General features: G+C 51.6%; 3 protein-coding genes across 11 annotated transcripts; 2 read left to right on the top strand and 1 right to left on the bottom strand.

Annotated features, from left to right (window-relative positions):
- Window positions 1–103: 103 nt before the first annotated feature.
- On the bottom strand, window positions 104–6,472 carry bbs1 (Bardet-Biedl syndrome 1). 2 transcript variants are annotated; one of them, XM_061811199.1, is made up of 8 exons: window positions 6,253–6,472; window positions 6,101–6,166; window positions 4,746–5,120; window positions 4,014–4,196; window positions 3,813–3,944; window positions 2,989–3,095; window positions 2,799–2,919; window positions 104–1,738 (listed from the first exon to the last, which is right to left on the bottom strand). In XM_061811199.1, exons 3-8 carry the CDS (start codon window positions 5,109–5,111, stop codon window positions 914–916), a joined length of 1,734 nt encoding a protein of 577 aa, XP_061667183.1. In that variant the 5' UTR covers window positions 5,112–5,120; window positions 6,101–6,166; window positions 6,253–6,472; the 3' UTR covers window positions 104–913. The 2 variants fall into 2 exon arrangements, with proteins under 2 accessions (XP_061667183.1, XP_061667182.1); XM_061811198.1 differs by lacking the exon at window positions 6,101–6,166.
- A 215-nt stretch (window positions 6,473–6,687) lies between these two features.
- Window positions 6,688–17,961, top strand: LOC133495340 (kinesin-like protein KIF20B). Of its 2 annotated transcripts, none has more exons than XM_061809851.1 (28): window positions 6,688–6,769; window positions 7,192–7,296; window positions 7,879–7,962; window positions 8,030–8,134; window positions 8,206–8,344; window positions 8,438–8,622; window positions 9,113–9,152; window positions 9,249–9,385; window positions 9,456–9,528; window positions 10,386–10,497; window positions 10,563–10,634; window positions 10,712–10,858; window positions 11,657–11,819; window positions 12,027–12,272; window positions 13,963–14,066; window positions 14,129–14,234; window positions 14,297–14,410; window positions 14,618–14,807; window positions 14,874–14,959; window positions 15,284–15,376; window positions 15,483–15,601; window positions 16,028–16,173; window positions 16,853–16,927; window positions 17,003–17,214; window positions 17,281–17,331; window positions 17,452–17,482; window positions 17,594–17,667; window positions 17,741–17,961. In XM_061809851.1, exons 2-28 carry the CDS (start codon window positions 7,192–7,194, stop codon window positions 17,825–17,827), a joined length of 3,096 nt encoding a protein of 1,031 aa, XP_061665835.1. In that variant the 5' UTR covers window positions 6,688–6,769; the 3' UTR covers window positions 17,828–17,961. The 2 variants fall into 2 exon arrangements, with proteins under 2 accessions (XP_061665835.1, XP_061665836.1); XM_061809852.1 differs by having other exon boundaries at window positions 6,694–6,770; window positions 7,181–7,296.
- A 61-nt stretch (window positions 17,962–18,022) lies between these two features.
- Window positions 18,023–25,079, top strand: asah2 (N-acylsphingosine amidohydrolase 2). 7 transcript variants are annotated; one of them, XM_061809860.1, is made up of 21 exons: window positions 18,032–18,427; window positions 19,455–19,591; window positions 19,661–19,779; window positions 19,871–20,014; window positions 20,095–20,271; window positions 20,346–20,473; window positions 21,336–21,413; window positions 21,502–21,622; window positions 21,908–22,033; window positions 22,107–22,193; window positions 22,260–22,364; window positions 22,442–22,523; window positions 22,846–22,961; window positions 23,042–23,136; window positions 23,264–23,303; window positions 23,400–23,498; window positions 23,571–23,666; window positions 23,859–24,008; window positions 24,086–24,142; window positions 24,466–24,554; window positions 24,634–24,976. In XM_061809860.1, the coding sequence occupies exons 2-21, from the start codon at window positions 19,468–19,470 to the stop codon at window positions 24,830–24,832; spliced, it is 2,232 nt and encodes a 743-aa protein (XP_061665844.1). In that variant the 5' UTR covers window positions 18,032–18,427; window positions 19,455–19,467; the 3' UTR covers window positions 24,833–24,976. The 7 variants fall into 7 exon arrangements, with proteins under 7 accessions (XP_061665840.1, XP_061665843.1, XP_061665837.1 ...); XM_061809859.1 differs by having other exon boundaries at window positions 18,028–18,427; window positions 23,571–24,008; XM_061809857.1 differs by having other exon boundaries at window positions 24,466–25,079.
- The last annotated feature ends 3 nt before the right edge of the window (window positions 25,080–25,082 follow it).

Raw genomic sequence — 25,082 nt, 5'->3', positions numbered from 1 at the left:
TTGTTTTCATGTGCCCTGCGATTGGCTGGCGACCAGTTCAGCGCCTTCCTCGCCTCTCGCCCGAAGCACAGCGCCACCCTGTGGAGAGACACATTCATTCACCACAGCAGATCGCTCCCATTTCATTTCATCGGTCCGAAAATGATCCTTTATTGATTCCAGTTGATGTTTTTGTCTTTGTTCAGCAACGTCAAATAACGAGATGTTCTTCCACTCCGTGGCGGAATATGCGATGAATCCGCATATTCAGCCGTTGTCGTTCCCCCAAAGGAATCGGAGCAGCGTTCCATTCATGCAGCAGGCCAACATTTCACATCGTTCTTTAGCGCTGCGTCATTTTTTTTTTTTTTTTCTTGTGGGGTGGTGTGCCGTGAGATTTTCCTCCAGTAAAATAGACGCGTTGGATCGATCAATGCAAGTTGGGAAACAAGGGACTACCTGACCAAAGATTGAATGCACAAACGGCGAAAGGGGTTTAACCCCAACCTCTCTCAGCCGACCCTTAACCCTGACCCGTTGTAAAGAATGGCGTGATCTAAATGGGAGATTCTCAACTGGCGGATCGAGAGCCCTAAAGTGGGCCACGGGCTCCCATCACGTTGCATGTGCATTCCAAACGAGCTTTTCTTTGAAAGCTACGTTTTGGAAAATCAGGACTTGAGGTGGAAGTGCAACTTCCAGCAGCTTCTAAATGAGCCTCTCACATCAAACTATGTTTGGTGATTTATGTTGCACTTGCTTTGGTCTGCATTCTTTCCAAAAAAAAAGAAACATTTCTTGAAAAGAAGAGATCCGTGCCAACGTCTGATTTTTTTTCAAAGTCACGGTGTCGCCTCCCTCACTGCACAAAGTCTTTCTGCTGCCGTCCTGCCTTGAAAGCTAAGCTATGCTACGCTAAGCTACGCTAAGCATCTCAGTTGCTTCCCTCGCTGACGGGCATGTTGATGTGCGCGGTGAGCAGCGGCGCCCTCTGCTCCTCGTGCAGCACGAAAACTTTAATCACGTCAGAGATGCCTTTGTCGCTGGTGCACTCTACCAGGGTCTGGACCGGGTAGACCAGTCCGGGCACCAGCATTGGGATCTTCATGAACGGGTTTCTCACCCTGTACAAGTCGCCGTCATACACGAAGCTGACTGCCAGCTTGAGGACCGGCCGGCACGCCGCCGTGTTCTGCACGTTGAGTGTGAGCTTGAAGGACGGGCCCAGACCTTGGACCACCGCGTTCATCTTAAGCGACCGCCCGGGACCGGACGACACGGGGGTCAGACTGGACTCCAGGGCCTTGGCGTAGGCCTGGGCCGCCGCCAGTCGCAGTCGGACCAGGTCCATCTGAAAGGCGCGGTGCATGGCGGGGCCGTTCTCGCGCTCCCTCAGGGTCTGGTCCACGTACAGTTTGGTCTTCTTGGGCACATTGAGGCGCACGCTCTGGGCGGCCGGAGGTCCTGGAGCGCTGTCCCGCTCTCGGAACTCTGCCGTCCTCTTGAGGATTTTCACCATCAGGCCGCCGCCCTTCATGGTCATGACGAGGGTCCCGTCCTCGCGCCCGTAGCGGCCGAAGCAGATGGCGCTCACCGCGTCCGGAGTCTTGATGGTGCTCACCAGATTCTTGTCACGATACAGATGGACCTCGCAGTTGGCCAGACCCACCAGAACCCCCTGGAAGCCTCGAGCAGAGAGGTCCATGGTGGCCATGGTGCAGATGGGGGCCGGGAGGACCACTTTCCACAGCTTCTTACCCTGGACCAGTCACAGGAGATTATCACATTTGTAAACACCAGTCAGACGGTCGTTAGTCCTCGAGACCTTTAAAGAGTCAAGATCCTGTCCGGTCTCTAGATTTGTCACTTCCTCAGACCAGTAAATCAAGTCTTTAAACTCCCTAAAGCAGGGCTGTCCAAACTACAGACCGGGGTTCCGTTTGCACTTTTTGAAACGCCTGCGACAACCACAAAAGACGTTTGTCATGGCCTGCTACACTTTTTTTTTTTTTTTTTTTTGAAGGGGGCAGCAGAATCCAAAGTGTGGATGTTGAAAAGGGAGGGGTTGCGCCAGAGGCAGCCCCCGTGGATGCGATTGCCCCCTCGGTCCACCGCTATTAGTCGCACTAATGAGGCGGTTGCAGATTTTCTACACGCCAACAAACTATGATGTGTCTTTCTTGAGATGACAAAAACGACAACATTTAGGCTTTTTGTTTGTGTTAGCATACCAGCGTTGGATCAATAAATGATAGACACGTGTTCTAACGTTAGTTTGAAGGCGTTGGCAATGTGTTGTCGAGCAATTTCGGCTTCTCGTAGTCACGCTCGTTAGCGTAGCATCCACAGGAAGTCTGCGTGCGCTCACGTTTGGGTATGGTCTGCATACACCCAATGAGGGTGTGCGCACTTGTGCCACCACATGATTTCAGTTATTTGTACTTCTAAAAGATATACTCTTCTTTTCTTTTTTTTTTTCATTGCGTGATCCAAGTTACACGTCACAGTGGTGGAAAAGGCTTTGATATGATTTATCTTGGTTTCTTTTCTTTCTTTTTTTTTTACCCACAAAAAACACGCTTGCAAGCAGGCGTGCTAAGTCTTTTTGTCGTCGTTGTATCATTTTTTTTTTTTTTTGGAACAACTCAACAATAACAGCTTGATGGATTCGCTTTAGCGTCTTTGATAAATTAAGACTTAGCCTTTGCATCCATCTTGTTTTTTTTGGGAACGTGCTCCTCGGAGGAAAATGGTTCGTACAGCCCCGGCCTGAAATCTGCCGAGCCGTCTCGAGTCCCTCTGGCCAAGTGAGGCGGTACCTTCTGCGTGAATCCCTCCAGGTTCTGGTCCACGGTTCCCACCACCACGTTCTTGCCGACTCTCACCAGGCCGACGGGGTGCGACGACAGCTCCACGCAATACTTGGCTTTGTCCGAGTCCCTGTGAGCAGACGGAAAAAGGGTCAAAAGGCGCCAGGACCGGCAAAGCCGTCCCCACCCGGAGGCTGACCTGCGCAGGATGTAGACGTTCCCGTTCCGACACGCCGCCGTGATCCGGAACTCCACGTCGAACTGGCCCGTCACGTCCATCGCGGTGGGCGCGGCCGGCAGCGCCATCTGCGGCCGGACGCGACGCTCAGATTGCAACCTTTGACCCCCAAGTCCCGCCTCAAAATACCTCACGAGAGGGGGATGAGCCCGTTCCTGAGCCAAAATGGGCCACAGAGCTGCCGAGAGCATCCCTTCCGCTCCCACCGAGGTTTCCGCTACGACTTTGTTGAATTTTGCTGCCGCCTCCTGCCCACTAACCACAATTGGTCTTCGCGCCAACGCCCGCCCCGTGGAAACACTACAACTAGATTAGTAGATTGAGCATGATTGGAAGCCATTGTAGCATGACACTGCTGAAATATCCATCCGTGTTCTGAGCCGCTAATCCTCACGAGGGTGGCAGGACTGCCGGAGCCTACCCCGGCAATCTTCGGGCAGCAGGGCGGTTGCCGGCCAATCGCAGGGCACAAACAAACCGAAGGGTGATTTAGAATCTCCAACGAATGAATGCGCATTTTGGGGATGCGGGAGGAAACCGGAGTACCCGGAGAAAAGCAACGCAGTCACGGGAACAACGTGCAAAGCCCGCCCAGGCAAACTGTGAGGAGGGGCAGATTGGCTGGCGACCAGATGAGGGGGCACCCCCCACTACCCTAGCTGGGATAGGCCGCGGCTCTCCCGCGACCCTCATGAGGATGAGCGGTTCAGATAATGAATGGAGGCATGTCCTGTACTCCTTTCACGAGTCTCCCCGCGCTGACGTTAAAAAAAGCGTGCGGTGACCTTTGCGAGGATGACGAAGGCCTCCGGGTCGAGCACGTAAAGATGGCCGCTCTCCGTGCCGATCAGCAGGCAGCTGACGCCGTCGTCGTCCGCCGTGCTTTTCTTCAGGGTGGCCACGCACGTGATGACGGTCTGAGGACCACAAAGACAACGTCGGGCCCCGTGCGCGGCTGCACGTCGCGTGCGTGCGTCCGTCCAAACCTGTCGCTTGATCGCTCGCTGTTTGTGCAGCCGGACAAAGTCTTCCTGGTGCTCGGCGTCCAGAGACAGGAAGCGGAGGGAGTGGCCGGATAACGGCACGTCGGCCTTCTTCCTGACGCTGTCCAGCATCTCCTTGAGGGCGGCGGGGTCAATGTGCCCCTCCCTGGCCTGCTGCCACACGTCCTGACCAACCAAGTCATGTTTTATTTGTCTCGCACTTTTCATACATCCAAAAATTCAACCCCATGTGCTTCATACAGATAAAGTACACGACAACACAGCGGCCGTCAAAAAATTAACCAATCACGGAACAGACGTGCGCTTGCAACAGAATCACTTCATCGATCGACTATTTTGTTCATTCAGCGACGAATCGGGGGGGACAAAAGCTTTTAAAATTTCCATCCCTTTGCTCAAAAACAGAACGCTATTTCTGTCGGAATATCACCCCTAAGTAAAATGTTTGTCTTCATCGAATCGCTCCGCTTTCATGAAGGTTGCGAGGCAAAATTCTCAGCAGTTGGGACAATTTGAAGTTAAAGGCGACCATTTTTTCTTCCATTGTTTTATGCATAATAAGTCAAAATGTCATTATTATTCGATCCGAAACATGATGTTGGTTTGTGATTGATGACATTTATAAATGAAACGAAATGATTTAATCCATCCAATTTTCGGAGTTGGGAATGGCAAGTGCTACAGATTGGGGCCCAGACTTTGGTCCCCGCACACCTGCTCAAGCGTGTTGACGTCCAACCCGGGCAGCGTGAACTTGAAGTAGGGCCTGAGGTTCTTGTAGACGTAGACGCAAGGCCCGGACGCCACGGCCACGGCGGGAACGCGCGGCTCGTGCAGGTCCATGAAGAAGGAGACCAGGCCGCACGGAAGGTCCAGCAGGACGCTCTCGCTGGTCAGCGCCGTCCCGCGGTACACCTTCAGTTTCATGGCCGCCGGTCCGGCGCCGCCCAGGTCGGCCGCCACCAGCCGGCCGTCCCCGTCGCCGCTCAGGTCGGCCAGCGCCACGCAGGAAGTGAAGGTGCGCAGGCCCGCCACCGGGTCGTAGTGGGCGTCCAGCCACTTGCCGTCTTCCCCGTTCATGACGAGGCGCTGCGGGGCAACAACACGCGCGTGGCGGTCACGTGACGTGCGGAACTCTCGGACCCGAGCGCGAATCTCCATATTGCCGACAGCCGTTGGGAGCGCCTCAGCAGGACAAAGTGGGTCGGGGCCGCAGAGAAACACGACTTTCTCACCAAACGCAGACGCTATAATATCTTTTACGTTTGTGACACCTCCAACCGTAAAACGAGAGCCCACTCGGGAATAATGAAGTTGTCGCATAGCTGCGAGTAGCATGGATCCGGTTTTGACACGTTAATGTGAACACTCCATTTTTTTTTTTGTTCGTATGTGGATGAAAATCAGATGTGAATGCGATGAGAGTGCAGCCTTAACGCTCACCCTGGGCTCATCTGAGTTACAGTACACGGCGGCGGCGCAATTACTCAATCGTGCGAGTACAGAGCAGGGCCGAACGGGTCTTCCGGTCACCTGAGGGTTGCTGGTTTGAATCCTGACTCCAGCTGTGCTGCTGTTTTTTTGTTTTCTTTTTTGTGTTGGAAAAAAAAAAAAATCCTAATTAGGGGATGTTTTATATCAGCCCAAAAAATGTGGTCAAAAGTAGAGTTAAAACCGCATAAAGTTGATTATTTCTCAACATGACTCCTTGACAATTTCATTTGGTCTGCTACTCAGGGATGACCTCTGAGCGGCCGACAATAAGATCGTTCGGGGCGCAGTTCGCGTCCAAATGACCGGGAACATTTCAAAAAGCGTCACTTGCCCTGAAACACAAATGAAATTGCGCAAATTGAGCTATATTGGCGAGAAGGGCAACAGAATACGGTCACGGAGTCGTCAATCAATCATTTCCCGATGTACTTATTTATGAGTTATTTTAGAGGCGTTTGAAGTGCTCTTCGCGTGTTTTTTTTTTTTTTTTTTTTATGAAAATTCCAAAGACGGTGGGCACTTGTCACGTTTCAACTCAAACTCTGCTGCGCCTTTTGCATTGAAGAGATCCTCACGGTGGTCTTGCGGGCTCAATGCCCCTCCTCAGCATGAAAAGAGGGACAACAGAAGGAAGGGCAGGCCTGACAACGACCCCCCCAGCACGTAAACAATCGAGTACAACAAACATGATGCCGACGACTGATCCCGGATCGGCCTGCTCGCTCACCGTTGTCTAGGAAACTGTGGAGCAGCGTCTCACAAATGGCGTCCTTTTCCCGCGTTTGAGCACTTTCTGACGCAACGTCGTCGAGGGTTTTGATGTTAAACGACAACCGAAAGGGTTTAAGGGTCCGTCGGTTTTATACTTCTAATGTCGGCGGCGTTGTTGTAATCTAATCCACAAATCCGCTTCAAACTTCTTCCGCCTGTTGGCCAGTGTCGTGACGTCTTTTCGACGCGACGTATGTGCGCCCGTATGTTTCCGTCAAAACACGATCTAAGGTTTTTGTTTGTAGCAAAACAAATAAAAAAAATACAGCTATAAAATTAATTTGCGTGTCTGAATCAATTCTCCTAAAAAGTAAGACACTAAAGGGCAATTCTATTTTTGTTGATGTTACGTCGCGCTGTGTGACGTCACCAATCGAGTGTTCATGGATTGGTTGTTTTTTTCCAGTTTAAAAGTTGTAGCGCGGAGAGTGAACCAACTGCGGAGACATTTGCGCATTCAAGTATTTTCCACAGTGAGTTGAGTTTTTGGACAACAAGCACACATGCAGCGCATACGTCATAAACGTCCATATCTGAAAATCCGTCCAAACATTTTCTTCAGACACGTTAAACACTAACGGGGCACGTCCTTCGTCAGTCGGCTAGCTCTGGCTGTGCTAACAGCAGCAACGTTGGCACCATTATTTTGATCGATACGTGTCGTAATGGCACTTCTTACAGAGAGGACTCGCAAAAATGCTTCACATGGTTGAAGGACTGAATCGCCAATATTTCGCACTTTATGTAGCGGTCTTGCTACCAAACTCACTTTTCGTATGCTGCTCACGTTACTTGAAGACATTGCCTATTTGAAATGACAACAGTCGTTGGTCATAGTAACAGAATTTCAATGATCTTAGTCGTCTGTATTTGTGTCTTTTATGATTCGAACAAGATGATGGAGTCTTGTTTAGCCGGGAAGCCGGTGAGGATCGGCCCGGTGGAGGTGAACGACATCAAGCGAAACCTGCTGGAGGAATTCTCCGCTCTGCCCAAGCAGGTCAGGATCGCTTTCATCATCGTTGGCAAAAACAAACAGAAGCTCAATGAAAAGTTCTTGTCTAACTCTAAATGAAAGGCCAGCAAGAAGGTTGTTCACCATGCTAAAACTGGGATCATTCAGGTCTGGAACAACCGGTCCACGTCCCCTCACCATTAGCCAAGCTCGTTCTATCCATCCATCCATACAAAATTTGACTTTGGTGAAGTTATTCTGTTTTGGGTGTAGGCCATTAAGTTGTTGCAGTTGGGAAAATGAGCGTATTTGGCCAATCGGGAGAGCCACACGGAACTAAAGCATAAAAAACTGCTGACACCTCGGAAGAAGGCAAACATGAAAGTCGTCATGACGCGGGCATGCGTCCTACCCTGCAGCGCGTCCTCGTGCCTCACAACGGCATAGGCGTAATACTGCACATGAGCAGTAAACATTGTAATAGTGGATATAAAAGTGAGGACATGGATGCAGTGTCTCTCAACTGGGTGCTTGTTCATTTGTGTGGTGGCACCGCGAAAAAGCAAAAGCCGGTTTGAGGGCACTCGACTCTCCGTGACGGCCATCGACGTGTGTCCTCGTCCTCAGGAAGAAGTTCAGAGCCGGTCTGGGAACCTGCAGGTCTACCTGAGAATTCGACCGCTCACGGGAGCAGAGAGCGGAGAGTCGCAGGTAACGCGTACGGCGTAGCCGTCCAGGGGTCAAAGTTCGTAATGACGCGACTCCCAAATACGCTCAGGACTGCGTGGCCGTCGAGGGTCCTCACACCGTGGTCCTCAAAGTACCCAGGAGCAGGCAGGCTGACAAGGTCCCTCAGACTGCTCAGAGGTTCACCTTCACCCAGGTAAAGACGCGCCCACGCGCATTCTCTCTGATATCCATTTTGAGCTCTGAGATGATGTCACTTCCTGTTAGGTGTTTGGACCAGACGCCAGTCAGAGGAAAGTGTTTGAGGGGTCTGTTCATGGTTTGGTGCGAGACGTTCTGCATGGACAAAACTGCCTGCTGTTCACTTACGGTGTCACCAACGCCGGGAAAACCTTCACCTTCCTTGGTAAGAACACAACCAGGCTGAGCCCGTGTCCGTCCGTCCGTCCGTCCGCCCGCGTGTCTGACTGGCCGTCTCGCTGCATGTTCTCATTTTCAGGTCCGGACCACGACAGCGGCCTGCTGCCGCGCTGTCTGCGGGTGATCTTCAACAGCACGGAAGGTCGTCTGTGCGCGGGTTGCGATCTGAAACCTCACCGCTGTCGGGACTTCGTCCGACTGACTCCGAAGCAGCAGAGGGCGGAGAGCGCCGGAAAGACGAGTCTGCTGAGGACTGTCAGAGAGGTCGCCCGCCCGCGCTGAATTGTCGCCAGTGATAAAACTGTTGAACTTTTCACATCAGCATTACTATGTTTGCACTTGTCAGTGTGAACACAAAGTCCCTAAAAGAAATTTGAACAACAACAACAACAAAAAAATTCAATAGACTTTCTGAAAACATGAAATCTAAATCTCGTCAATGGAAAACACCAACGTGAATTTTCTCACATGCGAGACCCTAACAGAAAGAATGAACGTCAGTTTGAGGTCAAGCACAAAGTCAGCAGACCCATAAAGAAGCAATTGTTAAACGACACTTATTTGCAGAACACAATTGTCCGCATCGGTGGGAAGGCGCTTTTGATGGTGCAGCACTCGGTTGTTTGCGTTTGAGGCTCCGGACGGACGAGTTTTGTCTGCACCTGAGGACGCCGCCGCTTTCACGTTCCTCGTGTTTCATTTTTATCCAAGTAAACGGTTGCATGTTCACTTGTGCGTTTGTTTCTTTTCACAGATTGACAACAATGCGACTGCCAGATCAACTTCTCTTGACGGTAACTTCTTTTTATCGTTGACGTATGTTTTCATACGGGCCGTTTTCTCCTTACGTCGGCTAACGGTGCCCGCGTTGACGCGGGCGCCCGCGTCAGCCTCGTCTCTCAGCTCCGACTGCAGCCTTTCTGAGAGCGACCGCTTCATTCTGGACGTGGCCGGCGACGTTCGCTTCTCTGTTTGGGTTTCCTTTTGCGAGATTTACAACGACAACATTCATGACCTTCTGGAGCAGGTAACGCGAACACTCCATGTAAATGTCAGTTCCCCAATTGGCTGATGGCATCACGCGATGGTGTGTTCAGGTCGCTGGTGGACAAGTGAAGAGGACGGCGCTCCGTCTTTCTCAGGACATTAAAGGAAATTCCTTCATCAGGGGTAACGTGTTCCCCGACGCACAAATGAAATCACGCACAAACACAACGTAGACGTATGCACACAAACACACTCGCTCACGCTGTCAAAAGCGAAACGTACACACGAAGACACGGACATTCGAGGGCTGGGGGAGTAATCCTGATTACAAATTGCGCCTTCTCACGATTCTAAAAAAAAAAAAGATCGTCATGGCAATAATAATAAGAGCTTAGATTTAACTACAGTCGTGCCTTTCAACAATTTTCGATGTTCCTGCCGAGACGAAGCAGCTCGGGTTTACTCTTAATTTGAATTTCACACATCGTTTATTTAAATAGAACACGCGCTTTCTTTCCGAAACATTGCAAGCTTAGTGCTAAGCTAACTCAATGAGAAACCGGATTAACCAGCTGGCAAAAAATTGCACTCGACATGACGGGAGGGATTTCCCTTCCAATAACGTGCACGTAATGGATGCACGTAGTTCGTATAGCGATAGGCGCAGGCATACGGTGTGTTCTCGCCAACTTGTGCTCTTTTTATCTGGCCGAAAATGTATCGGCCGGAGGCGCCGCAGTCGCTGCAGCCGCCGTACTTCTTGCTTTTTCAATTGTTATTATTTGAATCGAATGTTTTACGTGTCACTCCTTTAAATTCGACTTAAAGTTGAGTTTCGGTAGTTGAATAAATTGTCGTCGTTTTGAAATGAATTATGGTTGACTGTATTGATTCCGACTTCAATATCAATCCAAATACCGTAATCACCATTATTCATTTTTCCCCACTTTGGCCGACCCCCGCGCACAAAAACAATCCAACTCTCACAGACATCCAGACACACGTGCACAGAAAGACCTGAAGTCCGGTGTGTTGCGCAGACCTGAGGTGGATCCAGGTGAGCAGCTCAGAGGAGGCCTACAAGGTGGTGAAGATCGGCAGGAAGAACCAAAGCTCGGCCTCCACCAAGCTCAACCATCAGTCCAGCAGGAGGTGAGGCCGAGCGCCCCGTCCGGCCGTCGCCGCGCGCTCACCCGCGTCCGTCTTTGCTTGCGCAGCCACAGCATCTTCTCCATCAGGATCCTCCGAACGGACGACTCCGCCGCTCCCAGATTCCTCGGCGTCAGCGAGTGAGCGCGGCCTCGCCGTCGGCCCCTCCGAACGGACGCCCGCTTGGTGTACCCATCGCCTTTGTTTGTGCGTCCAGGCTGGCGTTGTGCGACCTGGCCGGCTCGGAGCGCTGCTCGCGCACGCGTAACACGGGAGAGCGCCTGAAGGAGGCGGGAAACATCAACAGCTCGCTACTCGCTCTCGGGAAGTGCATCAACGCCATGAGAGTCAAGCAGAACGCCAAGTACGTGCCGTGCCCTGTGAGTGTGAGTGTGAGTGTGTGTGTGTTATTGGGCCTTTGAGCTGTCATTTTCATACGATGTGATCGATTAACGCTGTAAAAGCGTAAGAGTACATTTTTCCCCATTTTGAAACAGCCATGCTTCAAGTCCTCGTTTCTAAAATGATGCTCCGTGATTTCAAATTTGACACGTTCAGAATACGGGCAGTCCTTGTTGACAGAGCAAATGGAGACGGCGCAGTGAAATGGGGGCAAAAGCAAGAGAAAGACACTAAATAGGAGGCGTCTTTATGTCCACGTGCGCACTGGCGCGTCGGAAATTGGTCAAAACCGACCGTCGGTCACTCGACACGTGCGATCAAGCGACAAGGTAGACGATAGGCTAATGTCGTTTTTTTTTTTTTTTTTTTTTTTTTGCACGTGCTTATGCGATCGATCAAAACCGCCTCGACGATCGACTGTCGAATTGCAATTGAGGCGTTGGCAAGCCCAGATGTAAAGCCTCATTTCAATTCTAACCGCATTTATCTCGCTTTCTGCTGTTGTGTCAATGCAACATGGCAGCCGCATCGCAGATCCCTCTGGTGTAAAGCCGCAGCAATGATTCAAATACACGGCGGTCACATTTTTCCATTTTCAAAAGGAAATTCAGCGGCCCATGTCTTTGTACTGTGCAAATTTCCCTTTTTTACAGGAACAGATCAAACCTTGAACTGTTTTGAGTAAAAGAGTAAAAAGAGGAAATTTGTAAATTTCAGGCAAAATGAGGGAAAACTTTGAGCGTTTTGTGCCCGGTTGCAGATTCCAGCATCACGTTCCCTTCCGGGAGTCCAAGCTGACCCACTTCCTGCAGTTCTTCTTCTGTGGTGCCAGCAAAGTGTCCATGGTGGTGAACATCAACCAGAACTCCTCCTGCGTGGACGAGACGCTCAACGTTCTCAAGTTCTCCGCTCTGGCCCAGAAGGTGTTGGCAAACATTTCACAAGGTTCCCAAGTGTCTGACTGGCCCGGAAACTAGTTGGCGCCCTGACGGCGACTCCGGTCTTCCCCGTCACAGTTGCTGGAGTCGTGACTCGGGAGAAGTCAGCTTTCTCAGCACACGAAAAATATTGAACGGGCCCATTATTTCAGATTGTTGCGACCAGTCCACTTTTCTCGCGTTTGCCCCCAGGTGGTGGTTTTGAGCTCCCAGCCCACCAGCCCGGAAGACGCCTCCCTCAGGTCGGCCACGGAAGTGTCCTTCCTCGTGGACGGGGCCGACCGGCGCGGGAACTTGTTGGCCTGCGGGCGCAAAAGTTCCGCGGTGGCCTGGGAGACCACCCTGGAGGACGTCATGGAGGATGAAGATGAGGAGGAGGAGAGTGGGATGGAGGAAACGGTGCTCTTGGCAGAAGGAGAGGACGCCAAAGAGAACGAGGTAGGCGACGTGGCAAGTGTTTTCTCCAAAAGACGTTTGGAGTGGTGCACTGGCCCGATTTGGGCGCGGGCGGCGTGGCTTCACTTCCCCGCTCGCCGTCGCTGTGAGCGTGAGTGCAATTGTTGGCCGGGTCTACAACGGTCGCTGCGATTTGACGGGCGCGTACGCACCATCGCACTCGCAAATCTGCGCAGTCGAGCACAAAAAGTCGCCTGCGTAAAATTTGTTTTGAGTAGAAACACATAGATATTGAAAGACGTCGGTTATTTTGTGTAACCTTGAGCCCTCTGAGGCAGCGGTCGGCGACCTTTGACACCGAAAGAGCCATTTGAACCCGGTTTCCACGGAAAAGAAAACACTGGGAGCCGCACATCTAAAATGAAGAAGAAAAAAAAAAACTTCTACTACTTTACCGCAGCATGTTTCTCCATTGGCTTTGCCGGGCTTGAAAGTCGCTCCAAATAGACGGCGTTTCAGCGGGTATACCCGCTTCCGCAGTGTGACGTCTATTTTGAGCGACGAAAAAATAATATCAAATAATTTCATTAATATTTTAATATTTCAAGATCACAATCTTCAAATTTAGAACTAAAATAATATAAAAACTAACACAAATAAAACGCACTTCAATTAAATACAAAAAAAATTTTTTTAGTAATTTATTTTTCCCAAGCCAATCAGAGCCGCATTATAAGGATGAAAGAGCCGCATGAGGCTCCGGAGCCGCGGGTTGCCGACTGCTGCTCTAAGGCAACCACAGCCTAACGTCTTTTAGTTTATTTTTTTATTTTTTTTTAACACGGCAGCACAGGCTCTTTCAAGGAGAAATCCAGTGTATCCAACAGCGTATCCTATTTTGACAATCTGATGCTCAATCCTCTCTCATTTCATAGTGATTTTTGTCGACAATTACGTGATGTACTGTACGTGGGCGTATGCGACGTGTATTGTGCCGTTCCAAACGCTCGATTGCACGGGACACCGGTATGCCCCGCGCTGATTTCTCAGATACGGCTGATGTCAGCAAAGTAAGCTCTCCAACGGAACAGCGTTGCGAGTTAAACACTTGCATAATCTTGTGACTTTTTCTTGCGCTTCACATCAAAATTGCAAATGTGTGTTCATCATCTATGCGTCACTTTAAAGAAGTGTACTGGGAATATTGTGCTTGCTACTAACTGGCCATTCTTGTCATTTCAATTCTGCACTTAGTTGCTGATTTCACACTCATATTTAAGTTGTTGGTTCACGTTGATGTAACTTGTATGGCGTACATTACCAAGTCATGAGCGGATTTAAAATAATGCCTCTTTTTTTTTTGTTTTTGTTTTTTAATACTGGTTTAAATAGTATTCCCGTCACTTGCCACAACAAAACTAACACCGGACTTTGATGCGCTGGCAAAGATAAATAAAGATCAACAAAACAAAATAGTTGCCCTTTCTAAGTGAAACAAAATGAAAATCTTAACACTCTGTTTATTTTTCATACGTAAGCATCTGGTTGTGACATGATGCGCCTATGAAATTTTGAGGCCAAAAGTTTGCCCACCCCTGATCTCGGAGGTCCGCAAGTTGGAGGGGGCAAGACGAGCGCACCGACGCGCCTTTTGGGCAAACCTTGACTTCTGCTCGTGACCAAATGGACACCTCCCTTGACCCCCGCCCGTGTGTGTGTGTGTGTGTGTCAGTCGGATAGGGAGGTGGCGTACCGTTCGGTTGTGGAGGCCAAAATCCGAGAAGAAGTCTTCGGGGAGTTCATGCAAATCTTTAACAAGATGGAGCAAGACTACAGGTGACCGATCGCTCACCCGCACGCACGCGTGTTCCTCAGCTGACGCTTTGTCTTTTGTCCAGCGAGCATCTGGAGCGGGAACGCCAGATCCTGGAGGAGCGGGCCGAGGCCAGGCTGGAGATCCAGAAGAACCTCCTTATCAAGACTGCCGGCCTGCAGCCCGCCAAGGTGCGTGCGCGCCTTCCTGCGTGCGCGTGCGCGACGTGGCTTCTAACCGATTGGACGTGCAGGGAGAGGAGGAGGCGGACCTTGTGGAGGGAATCATCCGCACGGTCAGCGAAGACCTGAAGAAGATCCGAGCCGACGCTCAGAGCGCGCAGCGACAACTGCTGCTGGCCAATCAGGTGACGGCTTTCTCCTTTGTCATCTGTCGATCGGAAGCATCGGACGGCGGCGAGCCCCGCCCCCTCGCTGCTCCGGACGCTGACTTTTCTTGGCTTTCCCTGTTTGGTTCTTTCCCAGTTTTGTTTTGTCTATTTTGCATCTTGCCTTCTTTCTTTTGTTCCTTTTTTTTCCATTTTCTTCAATCCTTTCCTCCGCCGAGCGAACAGGCTGACCGTACGGCGCACGGGCAGCGGCGCGGCGACGACAAAGAGGAGGAAGGACGACGGACGAGCGCAAAGGACACTTTGACGCCCGCCCGCCCGGAAGAAGGCGACCAGATGGGCAGGCTCCGGGCGGACAACGCGGAGAAGGACGGCGCCATCGCCAGGCTGACAGAAGAAGTGCGCCGGCTGACCGGTAGGTGCGCCGAGAGCATTTGACAGCCTCACGCTGGTGATGTCACTTCCTCTTCCCTCGGCCTAGAGAAGGAAAGGGCGTGTCCAGCGCGGCTGCGGGAAACTCGTCAACTGGCACAAGACAAGGAAGTTCTCATCAACAAACTCTCGCAGGTGGAATCAAAAAAAGGCATTCTTTTGTCTCCTGGCTTTTTGAATATTCCTTCCTTTGTCTTCCTTCTCTTTTTGCTTGTTTTCTTTCTTCCTGTTTTTTCAGTCCTTTTTGTTGTTTTTCTCTTGCTTTGTGTCTTGCTCTCTCTTACTGCCCTTTTCCTAGTTTCTGTTGTTCTTCTGCTAGCTCACGTTTTCTTTTTCCTCTTTTTGTTGTTCTTGCCCTCCCGCTGCCTGTCTTTCCTTGTTTCTCCTTCTGTGTGTTGTCTTCTCCTCTCACTCCCTCCTTTTCTTTTCTTTCTGGCGCAAACGCGCAACCGTCGGCAGGTGAGCTCCGTAGAGCTCGAGTTGCAACAGGAGGTGGAGTGCGGCGCCGTCGCCGCCGAGGCCCGCCCGAATGCCGACGCACCGGAAGCCCAGGTTACTGTTGATTGACGAGCGTGTAGACGTGTGTGTGTGTATAAAGGTGGTGGTGGTGGGGGGGGGGGGGGGAATTATCGCTTTGACCGGCGACTGTTTGACTCAGGAGGACGACGGCGCCGACGTGACCGACCTGCGAGGGGAATTGCTGGCCGCCGCAGAGAGGTCCGCCCGCAAATCCAAAGTCATCCAGGAAGTGATGCAAGAAAAGATGCACGGATATTGGTTAGCATTTCAAATTGAACAATGTTTTGACATCTCGAGTTGAGCTACAATTTCTCCGTATGCATCCTTTTTTTTTTTTTTTTTTTTTTTTAAATCATCCATCCTCTGCTTATTCTCACTATATGAAACTTAAATACAAAATAAAAAGAGAGTAAACCTGTTTGATATGAATTGGAATCGTAGAGCAGCAGTGCACGCGTGTAAAGTTAGTCAACTTGAACTTTTCTCAGCGTCGGGCCTGTGAATATTCTTTGACGGGCGAGCGCCATTTGACGGTCGGGGCATCGCAGTACGTCGTGCCCGAGGGAGGTAGTAGTCGAATATTGTCCTGAGACAGTTGGGGGCAAAACCATTTCCATTTGCATCAGGAAAGCGAAGCGTTGGAGGTTTTCATGACTAGTTGCTGACTCCCTTGTATTTCTGCAGCGACCGGGAGTGTGAGAAGCTCGCTGAGCAATTGGCCAATCAGAAAGCAGAATACTGCCGCCAAATCGCGCAGCTGAGGGCGGAGCTCGAGTGTCAGCGTTCGGCACTGGAGAAAAAAATGAATGACGACCTCCAGCGACAAGAAGGTGAGTGACTGGGGGGGGGCACTTTCAATTCAATCAATTTGATTGATATAGGGGAAACTCATTTTGGGGGGTTTGGTTTGGGTCAATGTCTCCCATGCTGAAGCAGTCACACACCTTTGGAAAAGATTGCAAATGATTTCCCATATTTTGTCATTCCCAGTCAAAGCAGTGCTTCTTGACAGAGCCACTGAAATACATTTCTTTATGTGACACTAACAAGTCTACAAGTGGATTAACGAACTCAAGTACTCAGGGAAGCCATGACACTCTCGTCTTTAATCAGCTCTTAGCAGTAAAGACGTGTAATGTTTGCATACATATTCGCTCGTTTACTGGTAATAACAGCCTGAATGCCACACGACAACAAAATCGTGACGCATGCGGCATCGCCAGAGAGAGCCTCGTAATTTATGCACATCACGATATGGGCTCATTTGTTATACAAAAAAACAGCCCTCTTTGGACACCAAGGAGCATTCGTTTCCATTTTCATGGAAAAGGCGAATTCAGGAAGAGAAAAAAAACAAAACATCATCAAACTTCGTTTGGGACGACAAATGGGAAAGAAACGGTGATCATCTTTGGATGGAAAATTGCCAATAATTCAAAGACTCAAATGAATGGTCCATGTCTTTGGGCTCATTGATCAAATGATGCGCAAATCACGTTTGCGCCTCAGAACTCGAGCGTGTGGTGCGTGAGAAGGAGGCGCTGGTGGAGGAGCACAAGAGACAGACGGACGCCCTCAGACGAGGTGAGGACGAGCACGCGTCGGCGTCTACCCGACGCTCGCCCGATAACTGCCGATGCCCCTTTTTCCGGCCGTCAGAACTGGAGCGTGGCCAGGTGCGACTGCGGGACGGCGGGGGGCGCGTGGAGAAGGCGGCGCCGGAGGAGGAGGAGGAAATGCGCAGGGGACAGGAAGTGCGCCCGCAGGTCACCGTGACGACGGCGTGCGCTCAACTGCGAGCGTCCCCTTTGAGCGCCGTCCAAGTGGAAGGAAAAAGTGGGGCGAGGAAAAGGAAAAGCTGCCAAGTGCAGGTGGGAAACGGGACTTTTATCTGAGAAGCTTTTTGCAATCCAACCTTGACGTGAGGATGCATTTAGGGCTTGTCGTCCAGCGACGACAAGCGGACAAACGTTGGAAACGTCACGCAGGTGAGATGAGCAGCGCCATTGGTCATTTCCTGACTGGGAGAATGACAGAAAGACTCCTTTTGCGTCTTTCTTTTTCCTCTCTTGGTGAATCTTCTCCTTGTTGTTGTTGTTGTTGTTCAGGAGGCGTCGCCGTCAGTCCCGAGAGGCGCAGGTGAGGAAAGCCGACGTTTCGGGTCGCGGTCGGCAGGGGGCGCTTGCTGTCTTTTTTTTTTTTTTTTTTTTTTTGTCCGGTCAGCTAACGTTGGCTCTGTCTCCATGGCAGCCAAAGCCAAGAGAGGACGGAGGAAACTTTATGGGAAGGAAGCAGCCGCTCCGTTCATCATCTCGCCGCGCACGGTCAGTGTGTGTGTGTGTGTGTGTGTGCGCGCGCGCGCGTGTGTTTGGACACTGTCGCTGTTTGTGTGTTCAGACGTGCGCAGTGGCAGATGGCGACGAAAAGCAAAGTGATCACATGATCATCAAGCGTCAGCTGCGCTCCAAGACTGGCAGGAAGTGATGTCATCATTTTAAAGGATTTTTTTTTTTGAAATGTTTTTGTCCTTGGAAGTTTCTTACTTAAAGGAATTTGATGTTTTTCCTTGGAGGAAATAAAACTGTACAATTAAAAAAAAAAAAAAAGATCCAACCTCAGCCATCGACTCATGTTCTTGCATTCACCTGAGCGGGGGCAGCGGGGGCAGCGGCGGCAGCAGCAGCAGCAGCAAGCGTGGGCTTCCAGTCACTCGGGTCACGCTATCCCAGCTATCTTGGAGCGCAAGGCGGAGTCGCCGGCCCCATAGAATCGAGTTTTCAATTGACATTTTTGGGATGCGGGAGAGCAAGAAAACCTGTAAACTCTACACAGGATTTGAACCCGCAATCTCAGAAATGTGCCGCCATCCGCGCACTCAATTTAAAAAAAGAATAATCTAATCATTTTAGAATTGCCATGTAGGCACTTCTGCGGAGGTTTGTGTGTGCTGGGGACAACACTTAATATTTACAATCCAATTGCATCGTAAAAGGAAAGCAATTTTTGTTTATCAGCGCTGCCACGGAGCAAACTTTGCTCCGGGACCGCAAAGACGAGATAGGGCGCCACACGACCGATTCGCATGTGAGTTGCACTTGGCTTGTGCTGAATTTTCATGCCATGCCGTATCTTGTCATGACGCTTTTTTGTTTGTTTGTTTGTTTTTGTTGTTGTATGTTTACTGTTCTCGTATTTTGTGAGGTCTTGTTTCGATGAGTTTTGCGTTAAGCCGTGTTGTGTTGCGGGGACGTCAGAAGTTCTGGCATTCACCAGTAATGTCAAAGTGCTGACACTCTTCTCCCTATGAAAACTTATTTACGGTTCAGAGTTGCCTCGTTGCGATTGTACGACGTGTTCAAACGGAACGAGCTCATTTTAAAAGTAACATAGTATAGATAGTGTAATTAGTAGAATGTATCAATATTTGTTTTTAAAAAGTAAAAAGTCGGCAAGACTCGAGTAAAATACAGTCCATCCGTGTGGTTGAAACAATAATCCTCAGCTTTTCTTTTCAGCCAGGCTACTTTTAGAGGAGAGGAAGTCATTCAGCTCCTCTCACTTACTTCTTACTCTATTCGTATCTTTTCATCTTATCTTAATCTTTTAGTGATTAGCGTATTCGTTTCCCGCACTGACCCGGTTGTTGGGGCACTACAAACGACGCCCGGGCTACGACGCGGGTCCTTTCAAACGGTGCCACCTCCACTTATGAACGTCTGGAGTAATGAAAAATTCCGGTTACGAAACTCCTCCTGGGAAAAAAAAAAAAAAAAAAAAATTGTCTCTAGTTACGAAGGAAATTCAGGATAAGAAAGGAAAAAAAATGGATTCCCCAAATTCCACCGAACGCGAAGGTCCTGCATCTTGGTTTGTGTGGCGAAATAGATTGTAGACGTGCATTTAAGGGGCAGTACATCAATTGCTGATGTCGTATTCAAATGACGGCTCCGTTCTTTCGTCGTCATGCACAATTTGAGCTTAAGCCGTCTGGGGGGCAAAAGTTACATACTATACGTTACTAAGAAGACGTTTCCACAGCTGCTGTGTCTATGAATGTGATGTGCAGCGAGGTGATAAGAAGATGTCAGCCATATTGTTTTTTGCGTCCCAGTTCGACAAACAAGATGGAAGCCAGGAAGCGTTGTGCTCTTTCCTCCCTGGAGGTGATGCTGGCAACCCTCTTCGTCACCATGACGATCGTCAGCGTCACTCTGATTGCCGTGACGATCACGCGCTCTGCCAACACCTGTGAGGACCCGCCGATACACGTTAATGCCTACACGGCGGCATTGGTGAAGTCTTTGGTGCGCGTGTGAGCGATAGGTCCCGAGCTGACTCCGCCCCCAAGTGTAACTCCGAGCCCTGATCCGCGACCGCCTTTCCTGATTGGTGTAGGCCGCGCCGACTGTACGGGACCCCCCGCGGAACTTCCTCTGGTCGCTTGACTCACGACACAATACACTTTTTGTGGGCCGTGTGCGGCACGCCTCTCATGCGTGTTTTGGGGGTATGAATGTGTGCGCGCAGATGGGGTACGCTAACCCTCAGCAAACGGCCGCGGGCATCCACACCCGTTTGTTCAGCCGCGCCTTCATCATCGACGACGGCCGCCGTCGAGTGGTCTTTGTCGCGGTTGACGTGGGAATGATCTCGCAGAGGCTCCGATTGGAGGTGCACACGCGCACACGTGAAAACACCAACTGACTGCGTGCGTGGAATTGCAAATGACGCGACACGCGACACGTGATCAGGTCCTGAAGGCCCTGCGAGTGAAATACGGCGAGCTGTACCGGCAGGACAACGTGGTGCTGAGCGGGACGCACACGCACTCGGGCCCGGCCGGTTACTTCCAGTACACGCTTTTCATGATCAGCAGCAAAGGTTACCTCAGGTCGTCCGTTCAGCCGCTGGTCAGAGGTATCGTCAAAGTAAGACTCGTCGCTCCGACGCCGGGAAACAGACCCCGGCAATGCTCCGTGTGAGGTTTTCGGTTCTATTTCAGAGCATAGACAGAGCCCACGGCACCGTGCGGCCGGGACGGATCTACAAGAACCGAGGACGTGTGGACGCCAGCAGCGTCAACAGGAGTCCTCACTCCTACCGCCACAACCCGCAGGACGAGCGGATCAGGTAAAAGATTTTCAGTCTTACGCGACCAGAAAACGGCGCTGCGGTCGTGTTGTGTGCCCTGCGCGCCGATGATTTCAACACGCGACACGAAACGCAGAGAGAAAGACGAGTCCGCCCACCGCTGATCCCAAATCCAGTCCTTTCCTTTCAGGACCACAATATCGCCCGCGCAGAAGAAAGGCAATTCGGAAGGGCGCCGGTGTTCCGGACAGGCTCCGTCACCGCGTGACGGGGGGGACGTGGAACCGGATGACCTTTGTAATTATGGCTCACATTTGGGCAAAATAAAGACATCAAAGAGATTTGACGTTTAGCGACGTTCGTTATGCTGACGTCGGTGCGGCGCCATCGACGTGAGTCCCGCAGAGCTTCTTTTGCGGAGAGGGCGTCTTCTACTGAGACGCGGCAGCCAATGCCGGTGCAGCAGGGCGTGTCCCGGCAACGACGGACATGTTGCTCTGGTAAATATTGGCGGCACTTTTTGCCGCAAAATACATGGGATTGGATTTTGCTCAGGGCCGCGTCCTTCTTCCTCAGCGAGGTCGGTCTGTGATCGGCGCAGCAATTCCAGGTGTTGTGACTTTGCGGTAGTCGGTTTTCCTCGCACGTGAAGATTTTTGACAGTAAAATTGAGCACGCGTTTAATATTTCAGATTGTTTGATCGTCGGACACTTTCATCGGAAGCAGTTTGCTCGTGACGCACCTCAGAGCACACCATCATCTTATCGGGTCGTCTCGGAAGACAGACGAGCGACCGTGCGGCATTTGACGCGCTCGGTCGGAAGGAGCAAAACCGGGACAAAAACGGCCCGATTGAGCCTAAAGTCACACGACTCGTTACCCTCTCCGATCTCCATTCAGGTACGACGACGACGTGGACAAGGACATGGTGCTCCTCAAGTTCGCCGACGCGGACGGCGACGGCATCGGGCTGCTCAGGTAGCCGTCGCCCCGGGAAAACGGCCGCCGCGCGGGGGGGGGGGGGATGTGGGGGCGGGTCTAACTCTCGGGCCCGGTCTTCTCCCAGCTGGTTCGCCGTGCACGCGGTCAGCATGAAGACGACCAATCGTCTGGTGAGCGGCGACAATTTGGGCTACGCCGCGTACCTGATGGAGAAGGACAAAAACCCCGCGGCGCTACCTGGACAGGTGACGCCGGCGGTGCCTCAAGTCAAAAGGCGCAAAATCAAAACCGCTCACGGTCGCGTTTCGCAACAACAAAAATGAGACTGCGTACCAAGAATTGAAAGAAATCAAAGCATGGCTTCTGGAGAAATCGGCGGCTTGGCTCAATGAAAACATGCACCAACTCCTGCGCAAAATGAACTCTGCGGCAATTTGGCAAGTTTGCGCCGGTTGATCGCTGGACGGCCTTCCGTGATTTTGGGCCACAAACCTTCGAGGAAAGCAGCCCAGTGTGTGTTGTCTGTCTAGGCAGCTTTCGTGGCCGCGTTCTCCTCCAGTAACCTCGGCGACGTGAGTCCGAACGTTCGAGGTCCTCGCTGCGTCAACTCTGGATTGGCCTGCGACTACTTGAACAGCTCCTGTCCGGAGGGGGGGGTAAAACCAGACCGCACACACACACACACGCGCGCGCACGCGCAAGTCAATATGAGGTGTGTGTGGCTTTCAGACTAAGGAGTGTCAGGCGTTTGGACCTGGTGAAGACATGTTTGACAGCACCAGAATCATCGGACTCAACATCTACAGGAAGGCTAGGGTGGGTGTATGTGTTTGTGCGTAAGAGAGAAAGACCTGACCGTGTCTTTTGCGTGTGAGTTTGCAGGAACTGTACGCCGACGCGGCGGACGAAGTGACGGGTTTCATTCACTCGGCTCATCAGTGGGTCAACATGACCGACGTCGCCGTTCACGTCAACGACACGCACGTGGTCGGTGCGCGCGCACATGTGTGTGCGCGTCATGACCGCTAATGCTAATAGCGTGCGTGCGTGCGTGCGTGCGTTAGGCGACGACGTGCAAACCGGCGCTGGGCCACAGTTTTGCGGCTGGAACCACCGATGGAGGAGGAGACCTCAACTTCACTCAAGGTCACGCTCACACAATGACAAATACTGCGCATTGAAAAGTATACAGCGAGTCGGTGCGCGTGACAAATATGGCAAAATGGATCCCGCTATTGGCGGGAGATACGGACCGGACCGGACAAGAATGTGGGAATAACTGATGGCTATTACAATTGGACTGAATTTCTTTTTTTTTTTTTTTTTGTTAACCTAACATGTTAAAGAAAGCGGGGAAAAACTGGAAATAGGCGTTTGAAAAACAAAACAGGGAAAACAATCATCACATTGATGAATTTTGCATGTCCATAAGAAAATGTGTGCCTCAACTAAGAAATGCACAACGTAGGCGCCGTGGAGGGCGACCCATTTTGGGACGGTATCCGAGACGCCCTCCTGGGTCAACCGTCCAATCGGAGCCAAGAATGTCACCGGCCCAAACCCATCCTGTTCAGCACGGGAGAGGTGGGCGGAGCTTCACTCGCCTCTTACAGCGTGTCGAATACAACGTACACAAAACTGCGTGCGTGCGTGCGTGCGTGCAGATGAACTGGCCGTTGCCATGGCACCCAGAAATCATTGACATTCAGATCCTGACAGTCGGATCCGTAGCAGTTGTCGCCGTTCCCGGAGAGATAACGTAACAACAACAACAACAACAAATACACACACACACACATGTGCATAAAATCTCTGTTGTGAAGCACAGTAATGGTGTGTGTGTGTGTGTGTGTGTGTGCGCGTGCGTGTGTGCGCGCGCGCAACAGCACCATGGCGGGCAGGAGGTTAAGAGAAACGGTTGAACGGGTGCGTCACGTCCATCGAGCACTCACATAGCAGGCACACGCACAATTTCTGAGTGTCTTTGGAGTGGCAAGAAACACCGGCGTGCGTGTGCGTCAGGAGCTCCAGTCGGAGGGGGGCTTCTGGGACGTGGACGTGGTCATCGCCGGCCTGAGCAACGTGTACACGCACTACATTACCACCTATGAGGAATACCAGGTGCGCGCACACTGCCAGGTGGAGGAAGTACCGCGAGGACCACGACGATGACGATGAAGTCGCGTCTTCCAGGTTCAGCGGTACGAAGGCGCGTCCACCATCTTCGGTCCGCACACGCTCGGCGCCTACCTCCTCAAATTCGGCGAGCTGGCCCGCGCCATCGCTCAGGTGAGACCCCGATTCCGACGTCGGGGAGGGGGTTTCTCGGTCCCCGCTCGTTTTCTTCGTCTTAGTTCCGTCTTTTTGCCGTTGTCCCTTTTTTTTCTTGTTCTCCGATCGATTTTCTCTTCGTCCGGCTTTCACGCGCGTTGCTCGGAAAGCGGATCTGATCGTGAACTCGGCGGCGATGTCGTCACGCAGGACCGAGTCGGGTCCGTCCCTCCGGGTCCGCCTCCTCCGTTCTTCCAGAAGAATCTTTTCAACCTGTTACCCGCGGCGCAGGTGGACAGGAAACCGGACAACAGCTCTTTTGGAGAAGTCCTGGTGCAGGTCCTTCCCGCCTACAGACAGGTAGGACGTGCGAGCGGGCAGAAAAGCGATCAAGTCTGTTCCCAAAGGGACGCTGTGGTTTTTTTGTGGCTTTCCAGGGTGACGTGGTGTCCGTCACCTTTGTGGCAGGAAACCCCAGACACTCGGGAGACGTGGTGAGCCCGTCCGGTTTTGTCCTGGTGCGGTTGTTGGGTGCTCTCGTCCTCCGCTGGTGGGATTTTCTGTCTAGCTGGGGGAGGTTTTGTTCTCCTCTTTTTGTTTGGTTTTCCGGCCTCATCCTGTGGGCGTCTTGTTTTTCGTTCTGGTTTTGCATCCGTCTGATTCCTCGGTCGTGTCATTTTCTCGTCCTCCGATTGTCTGATTGTTTTCCGGGTTGGGGCCGCTCTTTGGTTGTCTGCTTCTCCCTTGCTGGAATCGTTTCCTTTGCCCGGTTTAACGACCGGACTCCTGTTGACGAGCGTGGCCTGTCTCCGGTCAGAGAGATCGGAGCTTTGTCGCCGTGGAGATGCACGACGCCGCCAGCGACTCCTGGACGCTGGTCCACACCGACGCATCCTGGGAAACCAGGTACGTGCGGGCGCCGACGACGCTAACGGCCGCCGTGTCGGCGAGGTTGACCGAAAGGCGCGCGTGCGTCCGGCGGCAGGTTCCTCTGGCTCAAAGGTCCCGAGCGCCGGAGCAACGCCACGGTGGAGTGGCACATCCCCGCGAACGCCGCCGTCGCGTCCTACAGGATCAAACACTTCGGCCACTACAAGAGCATAAAAGGCCTGCGACCGGTCATCACGCCCTACCAGGGCACGTCCGACGTCTTCCGGGTCATCGGCGGTTTTTATTCCCGCTGACTTTTGAGATGGATTCAGGCGACGTCGCGTCCTCTTTCTCCCGTGGAATTTCTTTTCAGTCGCAACAGTTTGCCGTTTCGAGTGTCCCCCGCCGCTCCTCGTCGGAAGGGTCCTTTTGGTGGTGTTGTTCCTCATTGTTGTGCTTCTGCATTGTCATCATCTTTGATCGTAGCAACGTGAGAGCGAAAGGCACACTTTCAATCAGCCTTCCGCACAAGTCCTTCATTTTTTAGTAATTGTATCGTAACAA

Source organism: Syngnathoides biaculeatus, chromosome 22 (assembly GCF_019802595.1).
Source record: "Syngnathoides biaculeatus isolate LvHL_M chromosome 22, ASM1980259v1, whole genome shotgun sequence".
Lineage (NCBI taxonomy): Eukaryota > Metazoa > Chordata > Actinopteri > Syngnathiformes > Syngnathidae > Syngnathoides > Syngnathoides biaculeatus.
This window is presented reverse-complemented; position numbering and strand designations above follow the sequence as displayed.

What these genes read in the sequence shown, in the direction of transcription:
- bbs1 (XM_061811199.1), bottom strand. Translation starts at nt 5,111, where the DNA reads ATGAACGGGGAAGACGGCAAGTGGCTGGACGCCCACTACGACCCGGTG. An exon ending in ACGTCAACACGCTTGAGCAG is followed by an intron (nt 4,197 to 4,745) that starts GTGTGCGGGGAC and finishes TTGGTTGGTCAG; the next exon opens with GACGTGTGGCAGCAGGCCAG. An exon ending in AGCGAGCGATCAAGCGACAG is followed by an intron (nt 3,945 to 4,013) that starts GTTTGGACGGAC and finishes TGTGGTCCTCAG; the next exon opens with ACCGTCATCACGTGCGTGGC.
- LOC133495340 (XM_061809851.1), top strand. Translation starts at nt 7,192, where the DNA reads ATGATGGAGTCTTGTTTAGCCGGGAAGCCGGTGAGGATCGGCCCGGTG. An exon ending in AGGACGCCAAAGAGAACGAG is followed by an intron (nt 12,273 to 13,962) that starts GTAGGCGACGTG and finishes TGTGTGTGTCAG; the next exon opens with TCGGATAGGGAGGTGGCGTA. An exon ending in GGAAAAGCTGCCAAGTGCAG is followed by an intron (nt 17,215 to 17,280) that starts GTGGGAAACGGG and finishes GGATGCATTTAG; the next exon opens with GGCTTGTCGTCCAGCGACGA.
- asah2 (XM_061809853.1), top strand. Translation starts at nt 19,468, where the DNA reads ATGGAAGCCAGGAAGCGTTGTGCTCTTTCCTCCCTGGAGGTGATGCTG. An exon ending in CACGCGCTCTGCCAACACCT is followed by an intron (nt 19,592 to 19,660) that starts GTGAGGACCCGC and finishes TGCGCGTGTGAG; the next exon opens with CGATAGGTCCCGAGCTGACT. An exon ending in ACATCTACAGGAAGGCTAGG is followed by an intron (nt 22,194 to 22,259) that starts GTGGGTGTATGT and finishes GTGAGTTTGCAG; the next exon opens with GAACTGTACGCCGACGCGGC.